Source organism: Narcine bancroftii, chromosome 7, assembly GCF_036971445.1.
Source record: "Narcine bancroftii isolate sNarBan1 chromosome 7, sNarBan1.hap1, whole genome shotgun sequence".
Taxonomy (NCBI): domain Eukaryota; kingdom Metazoa; phylum Chordata; class Chondrichthyes; order Torpediniformes; family Narcinidae; genus Narcine; species Narcine bancroftii.
The window spans coordinates 103,234,849-103,260,985 of NC_091475.1; the positions used below are offsets into that span (position 1 = coordinate 103,234,849).

General features: G+C 38.6%; 1 protein-coding gene across 5 annotated transcripts in view; it reads right to left on the reverse strand.

Moving 5' to 3' along the window:
- Window positions 1–26,137, reverse strand: part of LOC138739144 (protein diaphanous homolog 3-like) — a 481,652-nt gene that overhangs the window by 342,007 nt on the left and 113,508 nt on the right. For all 5 annotated transcript variants that reach the window (XM_069890655.1, XM_069890654.1, XM_069890657.1 and 2 more), the window contains 5 exons: window positions 23,553–23,669; window positions 20,651–20,769; window positions 19,060–19,124; window positions 18,410–18,514; window positions 8,504–8,797 (listed from right to left, as the gene is read on the reverse strand). In XM_069890655.1, the coding sequence (XP_069746756.1) occupies window positions 8,504–8,797; window positions 18,410–18,514; window positions 19,060–19,124; window positions 20,651–20,769; window positions 23,553–23,669 (700 nt within the window). The remainder of the gene's footprint in view (window positions 1–8,503; window positions 8,798–18,409; window positions 18,515–19,059; window positions 19,125–20,650; window positions 20,770–23,552; window positions 23,670–26,137) is intronic.

Here is a 26,137-nt window from a genome sequence, read left to right on the forward strand (position 1 = left end):
TTGAGGAGATATGTATTTAGTCTAACAGACTTGTGTTTTATATGTGTAGAGCAAAAAGGTACTTTTACACATTCAGTTGAGTTGTGTAAGAAAGTTAAATATTTTTGGGAGGAAGTTATAAAGTTTTTGAGAGATTTGTTCAAAACAGATTTGCAATTGGATCCAATGATGTGTTTATTAGGTTATATTAATGTGCCATTTATAGAGTTACAAATGATAAAACCGTATTCATCTTTTTTAAGATTAGGGTTAGCAGTAGCGAGAAAATGTATAGCTATTACATGGAAAAATTATGTACAATTGAGTTTGCAAAGATGGCATAATGAACTACAGTCATGTTTATATTTAGAAAAAATAACATAATTTACAAAATAATTATTTTTTTTGTTGATATGTGGGGTTTATATTTAAAATATATGTCTACAGAACTTAAGTAAATGTTGCAGAGTTGGCATGCCAAATAAAGAATATTTAATATTTTTTTAAGGCTCGGTGGGAGGGGAGAAGAAAGGCGAGTTGTTTTTTTTAAGTTTAGTAAGGGGGAGGGGTTGTAGTTTATAGTTTTTTTTGTTTTCTTTTGGTGTTTTTTGTATTTGTTTTATTACATTTGTATTTTTCAAATTATTAAATAAATTTTTCCAAAAAAAAATGTCCTGCAGGCTGGAAGGTTAGGGATCTTGATGTTTATTTGAGCCTTCTTTAAGCATTGTTCCGGGTAAATATTGTCGATAGAGGGAAGGGAGACCACAGTCATCTCAGCAGTTTCAATCACCCTGTTCTGAACTCTGATCTAATGCTTTATAGTGACCATACAACACTACAATGCATCCAGCCAGGACACACTCTATTGTTCTTCTGTAGAATGTTGTTAGTTTGGTTGCCTTGCCCTCCTCAACATCCTTAGGAAGGGAAATGTAGGTCCCGCTGTGCATTCCTGTCTAAATAGGTGGTGCTGTAGGTCCAGGATAGATCAAGGAACTTTGTTCTCCCCATTTTCTCAACAGAGCTATTGATATGCATGGGGAACAGTCCTCCATACTCCTGAAGTCCATAATCATCTCTTTGTCTTGTCCACATTGAGACTCAGTTTATTGTTGTTACACCACTGTACAAGCCTAGCAACATTCTTGCTATAAGCCGAATCATCAATGTTGCCAATGAGGCCAACTACTGTTCTGTCATCTGCAAACAATGACTCTGTTGCAGCTGAATCTGGCAGTACAGTCATGAATTAGCAGCATGAACAAAAGCAGGCTGAGCATGCAGCCCTGAGGTGCACCAGTGCTCAGTCTGATGAGGCTTGAGATTTTGTTGCCAACCTGCATGAACTGTGGCCTTTCCTGAATCAAAGAGACTGGATGCAGAGTGGAGATTGCTGATATGAGCACCTTCGATCTGTCTGCTGTAATAGCGGGAATCTCCCACTGGCAACCCACTTCACTGTCTATGGTGCCATGCACTGCCAAACTGAGACCTCTGCAAATTGGATGAACAACACCTCATATTCTATCTGGTCACCCTTCAACTAGATGTCATTAATATCAACTTTTGAGGTTTCCATTAGACACTCCCATCACCTCTTTCAGTATTCCTCAGTTTCCTTTCCTTCAGCTCTACATTCAGAGTTACACTCCTCCCCTGATCAATTCCCAGCTTTTCTCTCCTGCTCCTCTAACCACATCTACCTATGTTTTTTTTAAAATTCAGGTGCCTGTCTGCTTTTTCCTCATACCTCGACAAAAGGCTCAGGCCCAAAACATTGTTCCAAACCTTTGCCTCTACTGGACGCAGTGAGACATGCTGAGTTTCTCCAGCACTTTCACATATTACCTCTGTACCTTGAGTTTAATTCATAAACATTGCAGATTCTGCTAGCCTCAGTGGTGGCTCTAGTTGAGCAGTGGTTTCATTTCTCAGTCAGACCTAACAGAAACAGGCCCTTCAGCTTCCCATGTTCATTTCGACCATTGCATTAAAACTTGGTCAGTGGCCTTCTCTGTCCTGGCAAATCAGGTGCTTGTCCAGATAACTGGATGAGCCGCCAAGTCCACAACAACCCCCCCCAAGTGCAAAATATTTTTCATTCAGATCCTCAAACCCTCAACCTGTTCACCTTAAAACAGTGCCTTCTGATTTAGACAGAGATGATGGAAAAGTTACTCAGCTTCAACCTTATGTATGCCCTTAACACTTTTGTTATCTTGTATCCCCTTATATTCCAATAAAAACTAATCCAGCCCATACAGTCCCCGCTCATAACCAAAACGGCAATTTTTTAAAAAAAATATTTTATTTTGATTTTCATATACTCACAAAATTCAAATTAGTGTGATCTTTTAACATTCATACAACTTACAGAATCTGTTTACCCCCCTCCCCGTCCCCTACTGAAAAAAGTCAATTAAATTGTACAGATAAAAATTCAAGTGGGTCCTAGATCCCTACAGAAACCTGGGGGGAAACCACCAGGATGGCTAATAAACAAAGGCTAAAAAAATTTAAAGGGGAAAATAAAACTTAAAACTAAACAAGCAAATCACCAGCACCATGTCCCACTTTCTTGTCGAACAATATTCTAGCTATTGCATAAGCCATGTTTTATAAAGTTGTACCAGCAACACCATGCTCTTCTCCTCCATATCCCACACAATCAAAGCCAATAGCACACAAACATTCTTTATGTGCTGACACCTTAGCTAATCTCTGGGTTTCTACCTCAAGATTCACAAACTCCTCAAGGCCCCCACCAATCATGAAGTGTATTTCACCACCATCAAATCTCTCAAAATACATCACTTCCAATTTAAGGATTAAAATTTCATCTGCACTGCTCTACCCAAAATATCACCCAATAAAGAGGACTTTTCAACCCAAGACTAACTTCTCATAAACACCACCACCAATTCTCACATCAACAGCAAACTTCCATATATATGTGTGAAATATTTGAATTCGCCAGTGGACTGGGTTAAGTTGGACTCCATGGAAAGAAGATTAGTCACCACATGGCATCCCTCCTTGACAAATCAAATGTTCAGAGAATGAGGGGAGCAGTGGAGGGGCCGTTTGGTTTACTGTGTCTTTTCTTCCACACTGACACAAAACTGCAGGAGAATTAGGCCTATAGGACGCACAGAAAGGGTGACCGAATCCCTGCAACATCACTGTTAAACAGGGCGCTCCTACGAGAATACAGGTACACACTGGAAGGGCGCCAGCTGGTCCGTCCACTGCCTCATCACGGGATAGCATAGTGAATGGTATCTGGGATCTGTGCTGAGGGAACGCCCAAATTTGAAGCCAAGCTGCAGGCTTTTACACCTTATGGATGATGCTGCGCTGCCTGCTCGCAGATGTTGGTGGTAAAGGTGCAAACATATGGAGAAACCAAACATGTGTATCAGTGAACATACTATTTTCTTTCTCTTCCCTCCCTGTTTGGTCAGGGTGGGGAGAGAGCTGGTGAGGCATTGTCATTAACTTTGATAATGTGACGTCCATCATACAGAGTGCACTTGTGTATATATCGATCCACTTGATTTGCATCATTTTAGGCACATTTCTACAGTTATAACAATTTCGATTTTACAGTTTAGAGACCAGTTATTCATTGTGTTTGTTGTGATTGGCGAGTGATGTGACATCCAAGGGATGGAATGTTTTATATGGAGGAATACATGGCTTCCCCGTCTGCCTGGAACATTGTGAATGAGGTGGTCACAAGACCTCCCTGTCTGAAACTTACTTGGATGTTGTGTCACCTGCCAATCAAGGTTGACTCTGGCCACCCATTAGTGCACACCTTACCATTGGTTCATTGAAATGATTCAGTGTCATAAGTGGCCAGACGCCTAGCTCAAAACAGTACAAAGATCAATGCATGCCACATTTCTTGCTCACTGCCCCTTGGTCCAAACCCCAGGCATCACTCCATGCAAGGTTGCTACTGTGAGCATCACTGGAAGAGTCATGGGTAAGGTGTGCACTACACTTAAGTTGAGCTGTAGTACTGCGATAGATCAGTGCTTGCTGAGAGCCGCACCCCATTGGTGCAGGAAATTGGGGGTTTGTTGGTGTGTTTGAAAGTTTCTATCTGTGAAATGTGCATACCTGCAGGATCATGTATAAGATAGGTGGCCACTGGTATCAGAGTCAGACTTGGGTCCAATGTGAATGTCTATATAGTTGTTTAGTCATGGAGCAATTAAGTATTGTTTTAAGTCTTCCCCTGTTTGTATTCCAATTGTTCAATAAAGTTAACTTTGATTGTAACACATGTGTCCAGACTTTTTGTCTCTGTGAACCCACTGAACCTGATAGTTTCCAAACACAACAGTCAGGTGCATAGATGGGTGGGTGGCCGGGATCTCAAATGGTCAGGCAGCCAGGATGTTGGGAGTCAGATGTGCGGCGCCGGGGTCCAGGTAAGAGACCATGGGTGGTCAGGGGCTAGGCAAGAGTCTGCAATCGGGGCTCAGATGATGGGCAGCCACGGCCTCAGGATCTCAGATGAGGGGGCAACTGGGGCCAAAAATAATTGGGGGGGGGTTTAACTTTTACACACGCATGGTATATATGATACTAATCAAATTATTGATGTATATGAAAAAGAGCAATAATTCCACAACTTAATCCCTGTAGTACACCATGGATTTTTGGCTTCTTCTTCCTCCATCATCTCCTCCTGTCATGTCTGACCAAACCAAATTTGTATGCAACCTGCCACCTTTTCTCATTGCTCACTTCAGGAAGGTAGAGAAGCCAGAAGATAGGAGCTCCAAGTTTACAAACAATTTATTTCCAACAACTGTCCATGTCTTCAACCTCCTCTTAACACACACTAATCAAACTCCACAAAAAGAGCTGTGTGACTACTTTAATATTTTTTTAATTTTTATTTCCAACACGGTAGAAGCTGATTCCATCTACTTAAACCCATGCTGCCCAATTAGCCTGCAATCTGTACATTGGTGGGTAGGAGGAATCCAATGCACCCAGAGAAAACTCACTCAGACATGGGGAGAATGTACAAATCCACTACAGACAGCACCAGTTTTGAAACCAGGTTGGTGGTGCTGGAAGAGCATTCTGCTAATCACAATGCCAACTGAGCTTTTGTTTTGCACTTTGGTAACTATATCTTTCCTCCTTTTGCATCTACTACTGTCATTGCTTTTATTTAGAAAGTACTTTTTTAAAGCTACAATTAAAAATTGTGGTACCTAAGTATTTTGTACAATGCAAAAACAAATACAATAATTATCATTAAAATGTCTTGATCTCACTCTTAAATACACTCAGTGACTGAGCTCAACAAAGCTCTGTGGTGGAAATTTCAAGATGATTCATCCTCATGTTTTATATTTTCACACTTGCTCTTGACACAAGAGTCCATTCAGTCAAGTCTTCACCATTTTTCAGCATAATCCCATTCCCCTTTTAATAACCCGCAATCTATTTTCTCTAGCGTGTTCATCCAGATACTACTTCCATCAAATAACACTATTGGTAACTTGGAATAACCCAGTGATGCAACCAGTACTTTCTGGGATATGGAATGAAACTGCAACATCCAGTGGAAACTTTCTTTCTTGATGAAGAAATTTCCTCTCATTGCTCTCCTGTATGGATAGCCCATTATTTAGCGAGAGTAAAATACTTATTCTAAAAACATCAGCTGGGGAAAACACCATCTTGCAAGCCTCAAATTTCAATGAGATCACCTTTCACACTCCAGAGAGCCAAGTCCAAGTCTTGCCATGCAGTACAATTTCCCACCCCAATTCCCAGAATGATTTAGAAGATCTTTTGTTGCTGTCCTATTGTCCGCACAATCTTCCTTTATGAAGAAGATGAGACTTGCAGACAAAATTCCAGAAGCGGATACACCAAAACTCAATACAATTTCAGTCTAACATAGTTACTCAAAGCCTTTTTCAATCAAGATCAACATGACATTTACTATTTGTGAAGAGGGAGGAGTCAAGATTAGGATGACAGCTTTTATTCTCTCAGCTTTACGAGCATGAGAGTTGATTTCACTAAAATTTACAGGGCATGGGAGGGGGCACAGAAGGATAACACTATCCGAAATGCTTGCTGTTTATCATTTATGATTGATGCAACATCTCTTCATTTTAATTTCTCATCATTTAAAAATTTTCCCCAATTTCTCTGTGGGTGACTTCATATTTTTCACACACTCTTCACGTGCCAGCTCCTGCTTCATTCACTTAATCAGTCTTATCCCCTGAAACCATTCTGTATTCTTTGGCAAATTCTGACATGTGATGCTTGGGCACCTCTTTAAATTATTACCCAATCAATGGCAGCATATCCCACTTGCTTCAATTTTGAGAGGCTATTCAAACACCACTTCGAAGTCCAAAGCATATGACATCCATTGGTTCCTGTCTATCTTCTCTGCTGGTCACAACCTCAACAAAATCCACAGATTTCAGGAGAGCGGGGAGCAGAGACACACCTTTGCTTTGCAGGTTTCAACCACCTGGTCCTAATGCCAGTGTCTCAAAATAGGCTTTAACCGGCTGGTTAAATGAGCCAACGGTGTTTGCAAATAAAACCCTGTAACAGTGAGGTCTCTCTCCCAGATGGTGATGCCTGTGCTCAGCAGCAGCCATGAGAGGCTGAAGACTCCAGAGAGCAGCGGACCAATGCAGGGCACCAGAAATGGGGAAAGCACCCCCTGTTGAGATGGTGAAGCAGAAGAGACAACCCTACAGGACAGTGACGATAGGAGCAATCCAGCAAGGGGCTCAGTGGTTAAAGGACCCTGCAAACAATGACAGCAGCGGCAGACAAGTGAGAGGCTCAGTAGCTCAAACCCACACAGGCTGCGGATGACAGTCAGGGGATCTGCAAGAGCTGTGGGCTACAGGACATTGGCTCAAGGGAACCATGTCTTGGAGCCAGGATTCAAGAGGCCACCAAAGGCTATAAAGTCTTCTGAAGGGTCACGGAGCTCAATGCTTCGTGATCACATCAGAGGTTTGGACATTGAGCTCAGGTTGCCAATGAATCGAACAGGTGTCTGTGTGGCTGCAGAAGTACTGGAGGTGAATCCAGGGACACTCAGTGACTGTGAAGGGACCATTTTTTCTTTCTGTTAGGGGAGTCGGGCTACGCTCATGGCGACTCTTGGCTTGCCTTCCAGCAGATAAAAGTTCAAGTATATCCTGCGTGATACTTTTTTATTATAATTATTTTGTGATAATAAAAGGAACTTTGAGATAGGTCAATCACATGCTCCAGTTCATGAATCCATGCTGACTCTGCCAAATCTTTTACATACTTCCAAAGATCCCTTTACAACTTCCTTAATCATAAATTCGAGCATTCGTCCTGCTCACAATATCAAATTAACTGAACATCCAGATTTTCCTTCTTTCTTTATAGTGGCAATACTGTTAATACTTGCAATCCATGGGAATCCTCTGGGTATCAATGGCAACAAGCTGCGCAACAACCATAGTCATTTCCTTCAAAATTTTGGGATGCAAGTCCTGGAATTTTTATTTTTTTGCTCATTTCATTTTGCTTCTCATTAACCTCAAATCTCAAACTTTCATTAATTTATTGTCATAAGCAAGTTTTCTGTAATTTTTTTTAATATAAAGACATTCATTATTCACCTGTTTGGACATGAATTACACTTCGGTTGCATTGCGTATAGAACAGAAATCTGATTAAAATTCCATCAGCAAACCATAAATTAAATTTAAAATGCTATTTTATGGGTGGACATGTGGGAGAAGTAAACACTTTATATTTGTATCACTACAATTTACACCAGAACTTGAATGTGTCAACTGAAAAACATCTAAAGTTTTATTTATTTATTCTTCTAAGACAGCAAAATTTGTAACTTCCTGCTTCAGATAAATGTTGAATTTGTAAAACACTATATTTTGCTTCTTCAATTTATTGCATTGAACAGATTGATGTGATAAAAGTAATGTTTGGCCATTAAAAATAAACAAGCCAGAAGTAAAATAACAAACAGGCAAATACTAATATTCTGCAAACTCTACATCACTAACAATCAAAAATCAAATAATAAATCACTTACTTGAACAATATACACATGGAGACAATGATTCAAAGTTCCACCCCTCCCCCCCACAGTTTGCACTCTGAATGAAGTCAGCAATCCAACTTTCTGTTAGTAATCAGCTAAATATAACAGTGAATGAACTGCGCAAGTTTGTAACCAAAGAAGAATAACCTATTCATGAATTAACAACTCAAACATCTTAATGAAAGTAAACATCAGGAATTAAATCCTACAAGTAAAGCTGAATGATAGTAGGAAAAGATGCAAGGAATTGATTACTGTCAGAGCACAGAAGGAAAAGCAACAATGAATTGATCATCAACAGAAACGCAGTACGACACTCTAGGCAACCAGAAAGATTGCTTCTTCGATGGTCTTTAAAGGATTTCAATCAAGATTATTGTTTAGCATTTTCAAAAAGTCACATACCTTACACCAGTTGATTCTTTTCATATTAATATCCAGTTTGTAGTCCTTTTTAGCTTTCAATCCATGTGGCAGTGACTGTGGTGTTGGAGACCTGTGCCCTCCAATAAACCCTGGTGGAGGTGGAGGTGGGGGAGGTGGAGGTGGGGGAGGAGGAAGGGGTATTTCAGGTCCTGCTACGATTGGAGGAAGTGGTGGTGGAAGTGGGACTCCAATTTGACATGAAGAAAGATCTTTTGTAACACCACTTCCTGAACTTGACTTTGTTGCTATTACATTTAATGGCAATCCTGCAAGCTAAGAAAATAATTCAGAAATTAGACATAAAAATCAAATTAAAATAACACTCTGGCTATCTTTCAACTTGGTTTCATGGAAATATTAATGCTTTGGTGAACAGGATCTCTAGTCATTACATTAATGACATTTTCACATACAGTCCAGCGGTGAGATGACCGAAGAAGTCAATTAAAGGGCCTTTTTTTTTAAACTTTGCACCTGGAATCAACTTGCCCAAATAAAATATGCTGATGGTAAATATCAGAGTTATTTTCCATCACTTCAGAAATTGAACACTTCATTCATCAATATTATTTTTTTCATTCATTCACGTTTTACATCAGGCACAATGGCCTTATTGGGTTTCTTCTACACTGAGCAACAATTTCCAGGACATTGTCACACACATCAAACAGGAAAAAAAAGTCTGTACATGTTGGAAATAGGAAATAAAAAATTAAATCTGAAAATATCAACCGGTCAGGCTGCATCTGGACAGAGAAATAAATCAATGTCTCATATTGATGCAGTTTCATCCAATTAAAATAAAATCAATGCAAAATTATTGAATGAAAACAGTAACTCTCAAAAAAGATTCACTGATTTTATCAAGCATTTTCTATTTTTATTTCATACTTTCTAAAGATATGAATAACTGAAGAAGCTTTTTACATAAGGGCTTTATTCCTTAATTTTAATAAACTGAAGTGACTTAAACACAAGGAATTTTGATACAAAAGTCTGCAGATGAGAAAGAAACAAAGAAAAATTTGAGGACCATTTTGATGATTCTGCTTATTCCTTGAAGAAAGGCTTAGGCCTGAAACGTTGGCAATCCATTTTTGCATTTTATGGACGCTGAAAAAAACGGCTGAGTTCCTCCAGCATTTCAGTGAGTTTTTACTACATTCACAGTGTCTGCAGACTTCCGTTTTTCACCCATTAATCTACCACCCTTTATGTGGAAAAACCTGCGCTTCAGATCAATTTTAAATATTTCCCCTCTCACTTCAAGCTGATGCCCTCTCTTTTCAGAATCCCCTATCTGGGGATAAAAAGGCTACCTACTGTATGCCTGAAAATTTGATAAGGTTTTGCAAGATCAACCCTCAACCTCCTTCACTCAAAAGAAAACAGTCCGAGTCCATCCTGTCTCTCTTTATAATCGAGTCTCTTCAAATCAGATCACATTCCTTTAGATGTTTTTCAGTTGACACATTCTTTCCTGCACTCTTAAATTTTAAACACATCCTTCGTGCACCAAGGGAACCAGAACTGCATGCAATACTCAAGCACAGTCCAACAAACAATATGTGCACTATAACATTGCATCCGACTCCAGCACTCAATGCCTCAGCCAATACAGGAAAGCATACCATGCACCCTCTTGAGCAGAGTCTGTGGCACCAATTCCAGGGAATGATGGACTTGTTCCACAAGGAATTTCTTTTCCATAATATTCCCCAGGTTTTATTGTGCAAGTCCTGTCCTGGTTAACTTCCAAAATTGCATCACTTCCCACATGACTGAGTTAAGTTCCACTAACCATCCCCTTGCCTTCTTTCCAGTAGTTCTGGATCCTTTTATAACCTGAGACAAATTTCCTTACTATCCATTATACCACAAGTACTATTATCACCTATAAAGTTCAAATCATGTTACTGATATGCTCTTCTAAATTATCATAGGACATGCAATTCTGGACTCAGCACCAATGCTTGTGGTCATCACGATTACAGGTCTCCAATCTAAAAAGGAATCCTCCGCAACCATATTCTGCCTTCTACCACCAAATATTGCACCAAATAGCTGTATCATCCTGGATGCCACTCATTCTGGATCAGTTAACCCAACAAGATCTCGTTTGGTCACAATATTACAGGAAAGATGATTGAAAGACATCATACGAAATGACTATTGACCACTGGCACTCATGTCAACAATGAAGTGTTTTGCAAGGCTGGTGTTGAAGCATATTAGCTCTTGCCTGAGTAGAGTCATGGATCTATTCCAATTTGCCTATCATTGCTTCAGGCCCATGGCAGATACCCTATCAATGGCTCTACACAAAACCATGGAACACTTGAACAGCAAAGATGCATACATCAGAGTATTCTTTATCAACTGCAATTTGGCATTTAACACCATCACCCCATCAAAAATGATGAGCAAACTCCAAGACATGGGACTCAATACCCAACTGTATAATTGGATAAAGGATTACCTCACCTCCAGCCGCAATCAGTAAGGATTGGTAAGAACATCTAGTCCAAAATCTCCATCAGTATCGGAGTACTGAACACCAACACACCTGAGTGTAAAGCCATGTGAAAGGTCACGAACAGAGCCCAGGACATCACAAGTAAAACTCTCACCACCATCAAGAACATCTACAGGGAACTCTATCATTAAGGATCCACACCATCCAGCACATGCTCTGTTTTCGCTGTTCCCAACAGGAAAGAGGTATAGGTGTCACAAGACTCACACCTCCAGGTTCAGGAACAGCTACTATCTCTCCATTGTCAGACTCCTCAACAACAAACTCAATCAGGGACTATTCAAGACTTACTTTTGCACTTTATTGATTTTTCTCTGTATTGCAGTTTGTTTACATTTCTTTATTTGTTTACATGTTTATGTTGAGTTTTTTTGCATTACCATTAAGTGATAATTCTGCCTCACCTGCAAGAAAGAGCATCTCAAAGTTGAATGTGATGTCATGCATGTACTCCGACGATGAAACTGAAATCTGAAGATGCTATTGTTGTGTTGAGCAAATGCATGAAGATGTTGCCAGGAAATGTTTAACAATGGGGAGGGGAGGGGAGGGGGGGGGAAGAGAGAATGGGATAGACTAGTATTCTTAACTTTTGAACAGAAAAGACTGAAGGGAAACTTAATGTTAAACTACATGTGGCAACAGGAAGGACGTTTCAGCCCTTTTACTGAGTAATCAACTGAAAAAATAGCATACATTTAAAGTAAGTGGAAGACAGAAGATTTCAGTTCTCTGCCACCCCTCTTCCCCCCTCCTATTTCACCACTGCCATTTGAGTGGCAGAGAGCTGAAACACAATGTCTGAAAGCATGGGATAAACTGAAACCCAACCACCTTTAAAAATTTAAATTTAAATTTGGAAGAATTTTAAGGGCTTAGGCCGATGTGCTGGTAAGTGAGATCAAGTTGGATGACAATGACAAAGAGCCAAATGGTCTGTTTGCAATACATAAATTTTTCATGATAACATGAATATGGAAACCTGATCTTACTCTCAGTAATTGTTTTAATGATTTTGTGTTGAATTTGGCAAGCAGGCATTGTGAGACCAACTAAAGTGATGTCTTCGTTAATTATCTGGCCATCTCTGACTCTGTCTCTACAACAGGGAGATACAAACACAGTTCTTACAAGTGTGATCAATAAGCTTTGTTTATTTTGAATAGGCACATGAAGCTTTATTGGACACTGAAGTTCAAAATACATTTGTCCAAGAACCATATGACAAATTATCCTCGCAAATTATTTTGCAGCTTGAAAATAGACTTCTAATTGCCATTACAATATTTATGCTACGTTTGTCATTATTTAAAAAATGTGATAGATTACAGGTCCTTGAAGGGCATTCGAAACAAAAATTCAATAATAATCACATCTTTAGAAACCAAAATAAATAAAAGTGCTTTTCCTTGTTTTGTTTATTAAGATATGTTTCATGCGTACAAGTACAATGATGCCATAAATTAACATGAGATTTTAATCAAGACTTCATATTGTTCATTAAGAAATTGACCTCAGCACTGAATTCTAAACCTCATTTGCGTTTTTTGATGCCAAAATGGTTGAGGTGATGGTGCAATTAGAACTATAGAACATTGCAGCACATTGGCAAGTGATTTTTCTGCACCGTCCATTGCCCTCCAAAACCCTCCCATCCATGTACCAAATTATTCTTAAAAATTATATTGAGTTTGGGCTGTGAATAAAAAAACTTGGCTGACTCAGTTGTTATTGGACAACTGCTTTTTTGGATCCTGTATTACACAAGTCACTTGCAAATGCAACACCAGAATCAGAATTTATCGCAGCAGCCACATACAGATGCAAATATTGATACAAATTTCATGTACAAAGTAATAAATTAGTACAAAAAAAGTGTAGCGTCTGTGGTTCATTATCCATTCAGAAATCTAATAGCAGAGGGGAAGAAGCTGTTTTTAGACCATTGGATGTTCATCTTCAGGCTCCTGTATCACCTTCTTGATGATAGCAATGTGAAGAGGGCTTGGCCTGGGTGCTGAGGGTCCTTGAGGATCGAGGCTATATAAGACACTGCGTCTTGTAAATGTCCTCACTGGAGTGAATACTGATGCCCATGATGGCACTGGCTGAGTTTATAACTCTCTGATGCATTGCGTCATGTCTGGGATGGAGGTGCCAATCAGTCAGAATGTTCGCACATCTGTAGAAATCTGCAAGTCTTTGGTGGCATACCAAATCTCCTCAAACTCCCCACAAATTATAGGCCCTGGCAAGCCTTAATCATGATTGCATTAGCATGGAGGCCCCAGGACAGATTCTCAGAGATGTTGACACCCAAGAATTTGAAGTTCTTAGCACTTTTCATTGCTGACCCCTCATTGAGGACTGATTCATGTTCTCCTGATTTTCCACCTTCCTGAAATCCACAGTCAGCTACTCAGTTTTGCTTACATTGAGTGCAAGGTTGTTGTTATGACACCACTCAACTAGTTGATCTATTTCTCTCCTGTATGTTTCCCCTTTGCCGTCTGTGATTCTGCAGATGACCGTGGTGTCATGTGCAAATTTGCAGACGCCATTTGAATTTCATCTAGCCACCCATTTATGGATGTCAAGTAAGTAGAGCAGTGGGCTAAGCATACATCCTTGAGGTGTGCCTATATTGATTATCAGTGAAGAGGAGTCGCTGTTTCTGATTGTACTGACTGTGTTGTTCCTATGAGGAAGTCAAGGATCCAATTCCAGAGGCAGGTGCAGAGGCCCAGATTTTGGAGTTTGTTGACCAGTATTGTTGGTGTTGAAAGCTGAGCTGTACTCGATGAAAAGTAGCCTGATGTACATATTTGCTGTTGTCTAAGTTATCCACAGGTGAGCAGAGAACCAGTAAGATTGCATCTACTGTGGAGGGCTTGAGGTGATGGCTCCAGATATTCACCTAGGTACAAGTTCATTCTGGCTATGACCAACCTCTCAAAGCATTTTATTACAGTATATGCAAATGCTACTGGGCGATAATCATTAAGGCAGCTCACACTACTCTTCTTGGGCTCTAGAATGATTGATGCCCTTTTCAAGCAAGTGCAAACTTCCAACTGCAGCGCTGAAATCTCATTGCAAATTATGGTGGGGGTTTTAGTTTCAAACTCAGCATTGCCTCACCTCCTTTCATTATTGTCCTCACTCCCCACTTAGGCTCACGAACCAATCTCAATCATACACACATTCCCCTTCTCAGCTTCCATGATCCTCTTCACATCAAATAATCTCAAGATTAGACGCATCATAGAATCTGCTTTAGCAGCCACAATGTCACATTTCAGCACTCATCCACAATTCAATATTGGGCCTTCAATAGTCCAAATAAACAAGAGGGATAGAGTAAAGGAAGGGAGAAAAATACTGAAACATGGTAAACTGAAAGGAGATAAAACATTATAAAGGAAAGAAAACACAGAAGTAAAATACAAAAAACTGTAATCAGAAATAACAAGAACATTGGACAGTGAAAAAGGTTTGTAACTGAATCCAGATCAGACCTCTTATGCTTATATATGCTTTTATTTCAGCTTACACTACTGACAAGAAGAAATTCTACCTGGCCCACAAGAAAGAGAATCTCAGGGTTGTACGCGATGTCACATAGGTATCCTGAAAATAAATTTGAACTTCAACTGGACCAAGAAATAGCAGATGTAGTTCAACTCTGAGAAGTGTATATGGGTAAATTGAACCAGGGCAGGACTGCTCTATTAATAGCAATAACCGAAAGAGGGTCATGGAGCAGAGGGATCTTGGGATTCAGGTATATTGCTGTTAAAAGATGGCAGCTCAGGTTAATACAGTATTGAAAAGGTCATTTGAAATGCTTGGCAGGGCGTCAAATACCAGTTTTTAAATTGTACAAGAAGTTGGCAAGGCCACATTTGGAATAATGTGTGCAGTTTTGGTCACTTTCCTGGAGGAAGGATATTAAAGTTGAAAAGTGAATAAAAAAAGGATTCCAAAGTTCTTACATAATATTTTCCTTTGCACAGAGAATGTTGAGAAGGATGCTTAATGGAGAATGACAAAATAATTGAGGCATAAATAAAATGAATAGTGACAGTCTGCTTCTCAGAGCAGAAGGATCTAAGATGAGGGGGCATAATTGTCAGATGAGGGGATGGGATTCAGTCAGGACATGAGGGCACAATTCTTTATAGAGGACAGTGGGCTGATAGAAAGAGCTGGTAAGTGGTTGAGCAGGTGCCTTAGCTTCCTTTTAGACACACCTGGATAAATGCATGGATGGGAGGGCATGGGACTAATGAGGAAGAGGGACCAAAGCAGGGTGGCTCATTGATCGGCATAAATAAGCTGGACCTGTGGACCTGTTTCTCTGATGAAAGTCTCTATGATTAGTACAACAGAAGGCAAGCAGTAAGAACATGAAATAAGGAATTAAGATATATAGTTAAAGAGTAAAATATTTCATTAATGCAAAAAACATAGGTCAAAATTCCAAGTTTATATCATATTTGGATCAAAACTATTTTCCTGGTCTGTCCTTAAAAATAGGTGAATTTTCTTGCAAAATATTCTGTACTGTAGCAGAATGAATCTATCATCATATCTACTTCTCCACTAAATCCCAAGTCATGTGAGGCACAAGTAAAAATAATTAACATGATGCAATCTTGCATTGATAACCTAAACATTAAATCAACAAAATGTATACTTTAACAAATGGATTTTTCAGTTTTCAAATTGATCCTCTCTCACCGTCAGTGTGCAACATCATATGTTGCTTTTTTAAAAATATACCATTTTAAAAAGTTTCATGCAGTAGGAGTGTGCTAAATAATAAAGCTGAATGGAAAAGGATATTAATTTTCTACTTCGAAGAGCTGAACATTTCAAAATAATTCAATTAATTTCTTGACTGTTATTTTATTACCCTACATTGATATTATTGAAGTTACTTACAATTAAATTTCAAATTATTGTTTTAAATTTCTTAGAACCAACAATTGCCAGCCTGACAACTTCATGTGCAAAATAATTTCAACATCATGTACTCTTCAATTACATGATAAACAAACTGAGCTGAATATTTAAACTCTGTATATTTGAGGCCAAAAATGATTCAATATCAAATTCTAACTGGAATTAGACAAATGCTGCAAATATAGCTCATGAATTGGCAGAATTTAATATATGATGTACTCCATACAAACAAAAAAAATGAATACTGATTGTCTCTCCAACAAAACGTGCCGTTTTCTCAGATGTGATTCTCTTGTAATTGATGGAGTCTCTCATCAACATTTTCATTGTATGACCACCACAATGATAGAAGGCCAAAGGCATAGATGTTGATCTTTCTTGGTCCAGCACATTCAGTTTTGTCACAGGGTCCTACATATCTGTCTTGCTAACCCTGATGTACAGACCGCAAGCCAAAAAAAATTTGCACAGCAATCAAGACGTGGCTGAGGAAGGGAAAAAAAAACCGGAGCAAGGAGTAAATAAGCTCAGTGACTGGCTGCATCAGCAAGGGCATCAAGGATGTCACAGAGATCAAATGCTTCACAACCAAGGCAAACCATGGTTTGATGCAGAGGTCTGGGCATTTGTCAAACCTTCAGGACATGGGACAAAATTACATTAAGATCACCCGGGCCTGAACTCTCACGCGCAGTCTAGAAGGCAAAGCACGAGTATGCACAAAGGATACACAGACAGCTATAGGACACAAGGTGCACATGGCAAGGGATCAAGACTGTAACAGATCACAAATCAATCTTGCAAGTTCAAGACAATGATGCTTCCTTTCTCAACAGACTGAACACCTTCTCCACAGTTTGATGAGAAGAATCGCATGATGCTGAAGAAAGTGCCATGTCCCTCTGACGAATGTGCCCCCTTGCATAGTCTGGGCCAAAGTGAAGAGAATGCTATCCAAGATGAACCCACACAAGGGCAGCATGACCAGACTGCACCGACCAATTGACGGAGGCCCTCACACACATCTCCAAACCCTCAATGCAGAAGTTCATTGTCCCCTCCAGTTTTAAGACAGCCACCATCATCTCAGTACCCAAAGGATGCACTGGCATTGGACAGGGTTCAGAAAAGATTCACAAAAATGATTCCTGGGATGAAGAGGATGAGTGTTTGAGGAACATTTGACAGCTCTTGAACTGTGCTCCTTTGAGTTAAGAATAATGAATAGGGACCTCTTGAAAGCAGTTCAAATGGTTAAAGTCCTGCACAGAGAAGATGTGACAAACTTGCTTCCCATTGCAGGGGAGGCGAGGAAAATAGGACACAACTTCAGGATAGAAGGGCACCCATTTAAAACAGAGATGTTTGCAATTTCTTTAGCTGGAGAGTGGTGAACCTCAAATTTGCTACCATGGGTGGCTTTGGAGGCCAGGTTCGTGATTGTGTTGAAGGCAGAGATTGAATAATTATCTGAATAGTCAGGGAAGAAGACAGGAGAGTAGGGGCCGAGGGGAAGAATGGATCAGTTCATTCTGGAGGGGCGTACAAGACAGTCCCAACTACATGTGTGACAAAATTCAAACCGCTGTCATTGATGGAAGCTGTGCACTTGTTAAACTTTAGCCGCAGTAATTTGTCATTATGCAACTACTTCTTTGCTAAATTTCACCTTTTCACAATCACCATATTGTCACTTAAAATCTTTGATAAAGCAACCAAAGCTATTCTTCCATGTCAATTGTAATTTTAGCCGCTTTTCAAATAAACTATTTCCCCCATGCTGGCCAATGATCCTTGTGTCCAATTTTATTCTTCATCTCTTCCAATATGAACTTGGACTACTTGGAGATTTTTTTTAACCAATTCCTCCTGTTGAATTTGTGGAAACTAAGAAATATTACCATTATCACTTCAGATATACTTCCTCAAATCAAAAGTATCAGGACAATTATCTCAATTTGTTAAACTTCTTTCGCTTAAATTATTCATTAAAGACTATTTTTAACATGACTTCTCAAAACCTCTATTTCCCATTTGAGCAAAAAGCTCAAAACAGAAAAAAAAGGTATGAAGCACAAAGTTCCCCTCAATGGTTACACAAACTGTTCAGAAATCACTGTCATTGCCTTAAATAAATTTACATATAAAGCACAGAGAATGGGGTCAAAGCATAAATGTTGTTTTCGAAAGACATCAAAGATCTATGTGGTACTCATTGTCAAACTACAGTGGCCCTTCATATTTTTGCAGCTAAGTACTCAGTAAATATGTGGCACCATGATTTGACAGTAAGGCAATATTGAACCAAAATTATTCAATTAATATTGCACATTTCTTGCATTTAACAACTGGACACAAACAATTTAGCGATTACTTATTACCTGAGCTTTGAGACTCTGCATTTCTGCCTCAAGGTGATTGATAGTTTCTTCTTTCTTTTGCATTTGAGCCTGCACCTCTTGGCGGGTTGCAAATTCTTCATCAAACTGGAAGGGAAAATAACTTGGACTGAAAGAACAGTGAAGCCCATAAAATTCAACATGAAATGGTTTTGAACGCATTTGATTATCAATCATACGGCAGTTATACAAGGCCTGGAGTATGACTGATGAACGAAAAATAGAGGTATCTGTGGCCTCACCATTTGAGCAAAAGACATACAAATTTTTTTGGAACAAGCTGTGTGGCATATTCATAAAAATATCCTCTAGTGAGACCAAAACCACAAGAACTTGTTACTGATTTCACAATAAATTTAATGAATGCAAGTTCAAGTCAACTTATTCAAATTTCATAAAGTGTAACTTTAAAATTTTGTTTTCAACATCTCATGGAGACTGTCCATTTTAATAAAATAAAAAACAATATTTTCTTCAGGTGACACTCAAACTGAAACAAAAATATCATTATAGCTTACAAATAAATAATTTTTCTCTCTCAAATACATTTTTAATTAATACATATATAATTCCATATTTGAGGAGAAAATGGATTCCTTCGACAATATTTAAGGTATGAAAGTATTCCTCACCTTTCTGGTCAATTCTGAAAGCATTTGTTCACACTCATCAACCTTTGCTTTGTCAACACAATTATCTAAAAATAAAATTACCTTATTATTCATCTGTAAAATCAGACTGACACAGCGTAGAACAATCCCTTCAACCTAACTAGTCCACACCAACCAAATGGTATATTGGGCAAATTCCAGATGTCTTTACTTTGGCCGTATTCCTCTAAGCCCCTCTTGTACACGTCTTTTCAAATGTCCTTTAAATGCTCTGATTGTGCCACTTTCCAGAGTTTCCTCTGGCAGCCCATTTCATCAAGGAGTGGAAAAAGTTGCCTCTCAGTTCCCTCTGAGAACTTTCCCCTCTCAACTTAGACCCATGTTCTCAAGTTCAAGGATCATCTACCCTGGGGGAAAAACACTGAGCATTCATTTTAACCATGATTCCCTCATGATTTTGTAAACCTCCAAGATCAATCCTCAGCCTCCTTGATATTTGGACAATATTCCACACATAATTGAATTTATTTAAAATTAAATTCTATATTGTGATTGTGTTTACAATGAATATAAATGACTTGAAATAGCAAATTTACTGCTACATTTGCTAACAATACAAAGATCTGTAGGAAAGTTAATTGCAAAGTGGACAAGGAGGCTATATAGGAAAGTAGGTATCATAAGCGAGTGAGTAAATATCCATCAAATGGAGTATAATGTGGGAAAGATGTGAAATTGTCTAGTTGGCAGGAAAAATAAATGTTGTCCAAATCATGAGTCACCGCAGAACTAAGATGCAGAGATATCCAAATTATGATGCAAAAAGATTAGATGTGAATATTTAATTAGTTGGAAAGCTAATGGAATGTCATTCTCAGGGAAATGAAGAAAAAAGTATTGAAATTATGCTTAATTGTGCAGTGCAGAATTGAGAATCCATCTGAAGTAATGTGTAGGTATTAAAACACAAACATAAAATATGAGAAGTCGGCCACTTAGCGCATGAGCCTGCTCTGCCATACAACAAAATTTGGGCAATTCTCTCACCTCCTAACTTTACTGCTGCTCGTTCTCTCCACACTCCTTGATACCTTCGTGCCTGTGAAAGTTTTAAAGCAACCTGGCTTTCATCACCAACTGTGCCAAAGGATGCAAAAGCTTGGCCAAACTCCAAGTGATTAAATTTTTCATTTCAATCCTCTATCATGATTCTGCAACCCAACTTTAAACTGTACCCTAGGATAGGCAAGGTTGTTTTGCGAGGAAATGCTGTACAGGCTAGATTTCCATCTGCTTGAGCTGAAAGGCAAGATTCTTAGGAGTCTAAATGATGTGGAGAGTCAAGAACAAGAGGTCACAGTTTTCAAAGAAAGCAGCACCCATTTAAGATGGAAAAGAGGTGTTTCTTTTTTTCCAGAGGGTTGAATCTAGAACTGTCTTCCTCTAAGTGAGATGGAAAGAAAGTCAGAATAACTTTAAGGCAGTTAGATATGTAGTTCATTAGGATGAAAGTTTACTGAAGTTAAACAGGATGAAGAGCTAGGATCCATTCATGGCATCTTATTCTAGCTGATCTGAACTTACATGATCATATTCAAATAAACAAACTTACCAATAAGATGTTCAAAATCCACATCTAATCGCTTGCGGTAAGTAAAATCAGGATCCATACCACTGCGGTGTAGCACTATCTGAGAAACGCATTCTTCAATTATCTTAAAATACTGTGGCCTAGAAAATTTTGAAAAAAGTTTTTTTTTTAATATATACTCAGATCAGAGATTTTACCTCCAAAAGCCACCCTTTCCCTCATCTATCGTGTTCAATGAATGCAGACAAATGTAAAAACTACAGGAGGGCTTCTTATGAAATAAAATTACCTTCCTTAGAAATAGTAAGCCAATAACCAATAAGCTAAGTGCTTGAAAAAAAAATTAGAAGGATCTGCAGAAAAATAAATCTGATTGCAGACGTGCAAAACCAGCCATCTGCAATGAATTAATTGTAGTAGAAATGTTAAAAGGGATAGAATGTACTTCATGAATCTTCTCAATGTTCATTGACTCATAGGAATCTTTAACGTTTGCCCAAAAGAAAAGGGTGATCAGAAACCCACTGTGCACTTTCAACCTCTTCACGTGTGTGGAGGTGATGGGCAGAATCTATCAAGCATCATCACTACAATCTTTTCATAATAAAAGGAGACATGGATGGGTATGGCTCTGTACTGATGCTCGACGCCATTCCTGACCATCAGTGCAACAACTTTCTTACTGGAGGAAGTGGCTGGGGAAAGTTTGGAGAGCAAAATATTTGAATGAATTTAGTCCAGAGAGACCATTGAGAGACAGGAGAGCTGAAGTCTGTAAACAGGTAAAGCTGGAGGGCTGAGAGCACAAAAGCATTTAGTTTGTTCCCCTGGAGACCCAGTAAATGGTTCTTTGTACATCAAGTGCAAACTAAATACAGTTCTTCATGCCAGTGTGGATCCACAACCATAGTTCCATCATTAATCTTTCCTGTACATACTCCTTCAAAAACAGAGATGTCTCATCATTTAGAGGACTAAATGCAATGTCATCAGGGCAGCCTTATTAGCTTCTTGCGAGGACTGTTCATTAATGCACACTAACAATATTGGTCTACAGAATGCGACAGGGAGCTCGGCAGCAAAGCAAGATTTTTAGATGAATCACAAGAGCAAAGAATTAAAAGAGAAAGAATAGGCTATGATTGCTCTTTCCTCTTCCACTCTACATCCCCACTAGGGATGCATCTCTAATTCTCCTCATAGCCTGCACAGTTTTTTTTTTCCCTTGCTTTCAACAAATTTGGACACTTATTCCTATCCCACTCTCCTGAATCACCAACATTTTTTTTATTGTCAACACGCAAGACCATAACAATTAACACTCCATTGGTCATGGCTTTCCAAGCCAAAAATGATCTCTATTTCTGTCCGCTAAGTAATCCTTGAATTATGGTAGCACACAGCTCCCAAGACACCATGCTATAATTTTTTAAAAAATAAGCTTTGATACCTTATCAAAGGACTTCTTATAGTTTAATAGATCATACTGTTTGCCCTTATCAATTCTGCTGGTTATGACCAAATTGATAGATTTATCAAATGTGATTTCCCTCATCACTTGCACATCAGAAATCCTGTTATTTTCTGCCCTCTTATCACCTACTTAATAAAGATTCAGCACTTTCCCAAATTACTGATGTCAGAATATCAGGTGAATGCTGAAGGTGGGCTCAGTGGTGTTGGAACTCATCACATTCTTTTTACAAAAGCTCATTGGTACCAGCAGATCTCACTCATATCTATGCCTCAAGATGTAGATACAGAACACAAGGTTACACATGATACACAGGTTACATATCACGCCCCAAAAGTTAAAAAAAAAATGGAATCCAACATTATCAGATAGATGTTTTCGCTGTAAGAAGGAAATGGGAACAACAGTACATGCATTTTGGGCATGTGAGAAAGTGAAAAAGTTTTGGGAAGATCTAAATCAGGTATTAAATAAAATCACAAAAAGCAACATACCAAAAAATCCAGAGATCTTTCTTCTAAGTAATATAAGTAAAGAATTAGGCCTCAAACTGGATGAAGCGCAAAAAAGATTTATTATGATAGCTTTAGCTGTAACAAAAAAATGTATAATGTCAACTTGGAAATCAGAAGAGAGCCTGAGAATACAGCAATGGTACATGGAAATGAATATATGTATTCCATTGGAAAAAATAACATATAATTTAAAAAATAAAGTCACATAATTTGAACAAATTTGGGAACCGTACATGGAACACAACAGAGAGGGCTTGCCTCAGACCTCCACCCCCTAAAACGATAAGGAGACAAAATGACTTGATCCAGTGTGTAAAAGATGACACAATTTTCTTGTTTATTTTGCATTGTGTGATGACATTGTTTAATGGTTTTATTGTATTGTATATGTTGAACGTTTAATGGGTTTTGAGGGTGATGGGAAGGGGGGGGAGGGAAGGTAGGGGGAAAAAAGGGGAAAAAATGCCACTGTGTATATTTAAGAGGAAAATGTTTGTATTTTGATTGATATGGTTCACAATGTGATTTTTTTTTTAATTAAAAAGATGTAGATACAGAACATGGAAACACAAGAGTGCGTCAGGTCAGATGAAAGTGACAACCAATGTAGTAAAGATAATGAAACTTTATAAAATCTGCTGGAGATCCAGAAAATGGATCCCTAATTATTTGAAGTACCAGAAAGAGTAGTGAAAGATGGAACCTGAGCAGGAATGAATTGAAGAATATTCCAAATATCCTATAAAGAGATGCACATAACTTACATTTTTAACATGTTTTTGTCTGTGCAGATGTTGGCTAACGAGCCATGTCTTTCCAACTATTTTTGTTTTATTTCAGATTCTAAGCATGTTTTGCAGTACATTTATATATTATGCACTTGATGGTTGGCAATAGTGTAAATCTTGACATAGTAGCATATTTGAAAACTTACCTCACAAAGTAGTCATTCCTGATGAGCAACAAGTGTTGAAGAATAGAGAGAAAGTAACTTTCTGCTTCTGTGTCCTTCACCGTGTTAGACAGCATATTATACACATCATTTATTTCAGTACGACTGAAGTGAAGGAAACTATATTCCAGAGAATAAATGAGACATTCACTAGGTTTTTAAAACATATAGTTAAAAAAAAGAAAATAAATGCTAAAGGATAGCCACCCCCACCCCCACTTGCTTTCATCCTTCCAGATATTGCTCAGCATGTAGATTAATCATCTCAACAACATTTAAAACTAGTAATCAAGATATGTGCCATAACATCCAATTCTAAGCATGCAAATCTGCTGTGAAGAAACAAATTAGAATGTATGAGTGTTCCAAAACCTTTTCCTATTAAATATTCTCTTTCAGTTGTGACTTCATTTGCTGCATAATGGAAAAATCTGGAAATTAATACAGACAGTGGCAAATTATGAAGGGATGGTATTCCTAGAGAACTGCTACTGTTATAATTTTCCATCATGTCATAACCCATTTCCCATTGAATCGCATGTGATAATTGGAGATGCATTCCACCAGGATTTTTTTCTCTAGCTTTAATGACAAGTACATGCAACATAGGGGACTATAGAAAGGTGTTTCTTTGGAAACAGAGAAGTCAACCTCAAGTGGCTAGCAGCAGCTTTTGGAGACAATAGCAGTGACAGATGCTTATTACCTTTCAGCCTTCAGTTTCAATAGAGACAAAATCTTAAACTCATCAAATATACACAAGATAATTTAATGTTACAACACTGCAAAGAATTGAGGTTGTTTAGCTTTCCAACTTGCACTGAAACTTTCTGACCCTGTTTCAGACATAGTGAAGGTAAATAATATGGAAAAATCTTCGGGGGGGGGGGGGAGAGAAAAGACTGCTCGACAGCATAAAGGGAACTTTGATATTGGAAGAACAAATTTTACTCCATATCTCGATTTTTGGGGTGTGATTTATGAGTTACACAAGGACAAATTTTCATAATGCAAACTGCCCTGGTTGTTTTCAGGAATCAGAAAGGTATAATCACTCTGACGGGATGGACTTTCTGCCCCTCAATAGCTCGCGGGACACAGAGGAACAGACATGTAGATAGATGATGGAAAGATGCAAAAGGGTTGCTGTAGTTAGGTATTTAAACTTTCGCAATATTGACTGGGAATCCGAGCGAATCTGAAGATGCTAGTGTCAAGTGCAATGTACAAATGCGCTGGAGAGAAACCATGAAATCAACTATGGCTGATCCACAGTATCAGATATTTAAACGGGGCAGAATGTATTCAGCACATACAAGTGGGTGTCTTGAATGAGTGTGCAGATAGCCTAATTGGGTAAAGGGTGATACTAGAATTTGTAATGGGAAATGAACCTGGCCAGATGTTCTGACTTTCAGTGGAAGAGCATTTTGGGAAGTGAACATAGCTTGAGAGGTGCTGTTACTGTATGTGGGTAAGTCCACATCAGACAGAAGAGTCATTTTAAAACAGCTGGTCTGAATTCAGGATCAACATGCAATCCTGAGGATAAAAAAGGTAATTGGCAAGATTTGGGAACAATGACAAGATATTTTGCAAATTTTTCAAAAATGTAACATGAAGCACATGAAGTTCAGGAAGTTGAAATCAGAAAAGTATCCTTGAGGAATACAAGGGAAGCAAGAAAGAAAAATATGGCCATGAAATATCCTTGAAGAGAAACATCAGGGAAAATCCCGACATTTGTACATTAATATTAAAAATAAAAGAGCAATTCATAAGACGGCAAGACCCCTCAAGAACAAAAGAAAGCAACAGACGCCTGGAACCAAAGGAAGTGGGCGTGGTATTAACTGAGGGCTAAGGAGTAAGACATGGAGCAGCGGAAGAATGGGAAGGAAGATCTTGATATTCTTGGGCATATTGACAACAAAGTGTTGGGTTACTTGAAGAACATTAAAGGTACTGACCCCAGGGACTAACAGGATCTATCCTGGTTATTGTGGGAGGGAAGAGAGGAGATCGTTAGACTTGGAAAGGGATATCTATTTGGATTGTCTATGTTCTATTTCGATTGTTGTAAAGTGGGTTTGTCTAAGTTAGCACAAATCATGAGCCGAAGGACCTGTGCTGTTCTGTAATGTTCTAAGTTCTAAATTTTTTAGTCCTTTTTAGCCACAGACTAGGTTCCAGATGACAGGAGAAGAGCCAGTGGACTGGTTTTTTTTTGTTTGAAGAGGACAACCGGGATAAAGCAGAAACTTGTAAGCCAGTGAGCCTAAAATCAGATATCAGAAAATTACTGCAATGATTCTTTAGGATAGAATCGAATCACATCTGGAAAAGCAATGTCTCGAAATAGCATGCCTTTATCCAAGCGAGGTGACATCTTAAAGTTGATCAAGTTCCTTGAAGATGATTGATGATGACAAGGAAGTCTTATTCCAAATAAGCTGCTTTTAAAAGGGTCAAACAAATTTGCAATCTTTGTCATGACAGTCTTTTTCATCTCAATGCTACACTTCAACTTCAAGGAGCTGGAGGTTGATTCATGGGAACTAGGTATC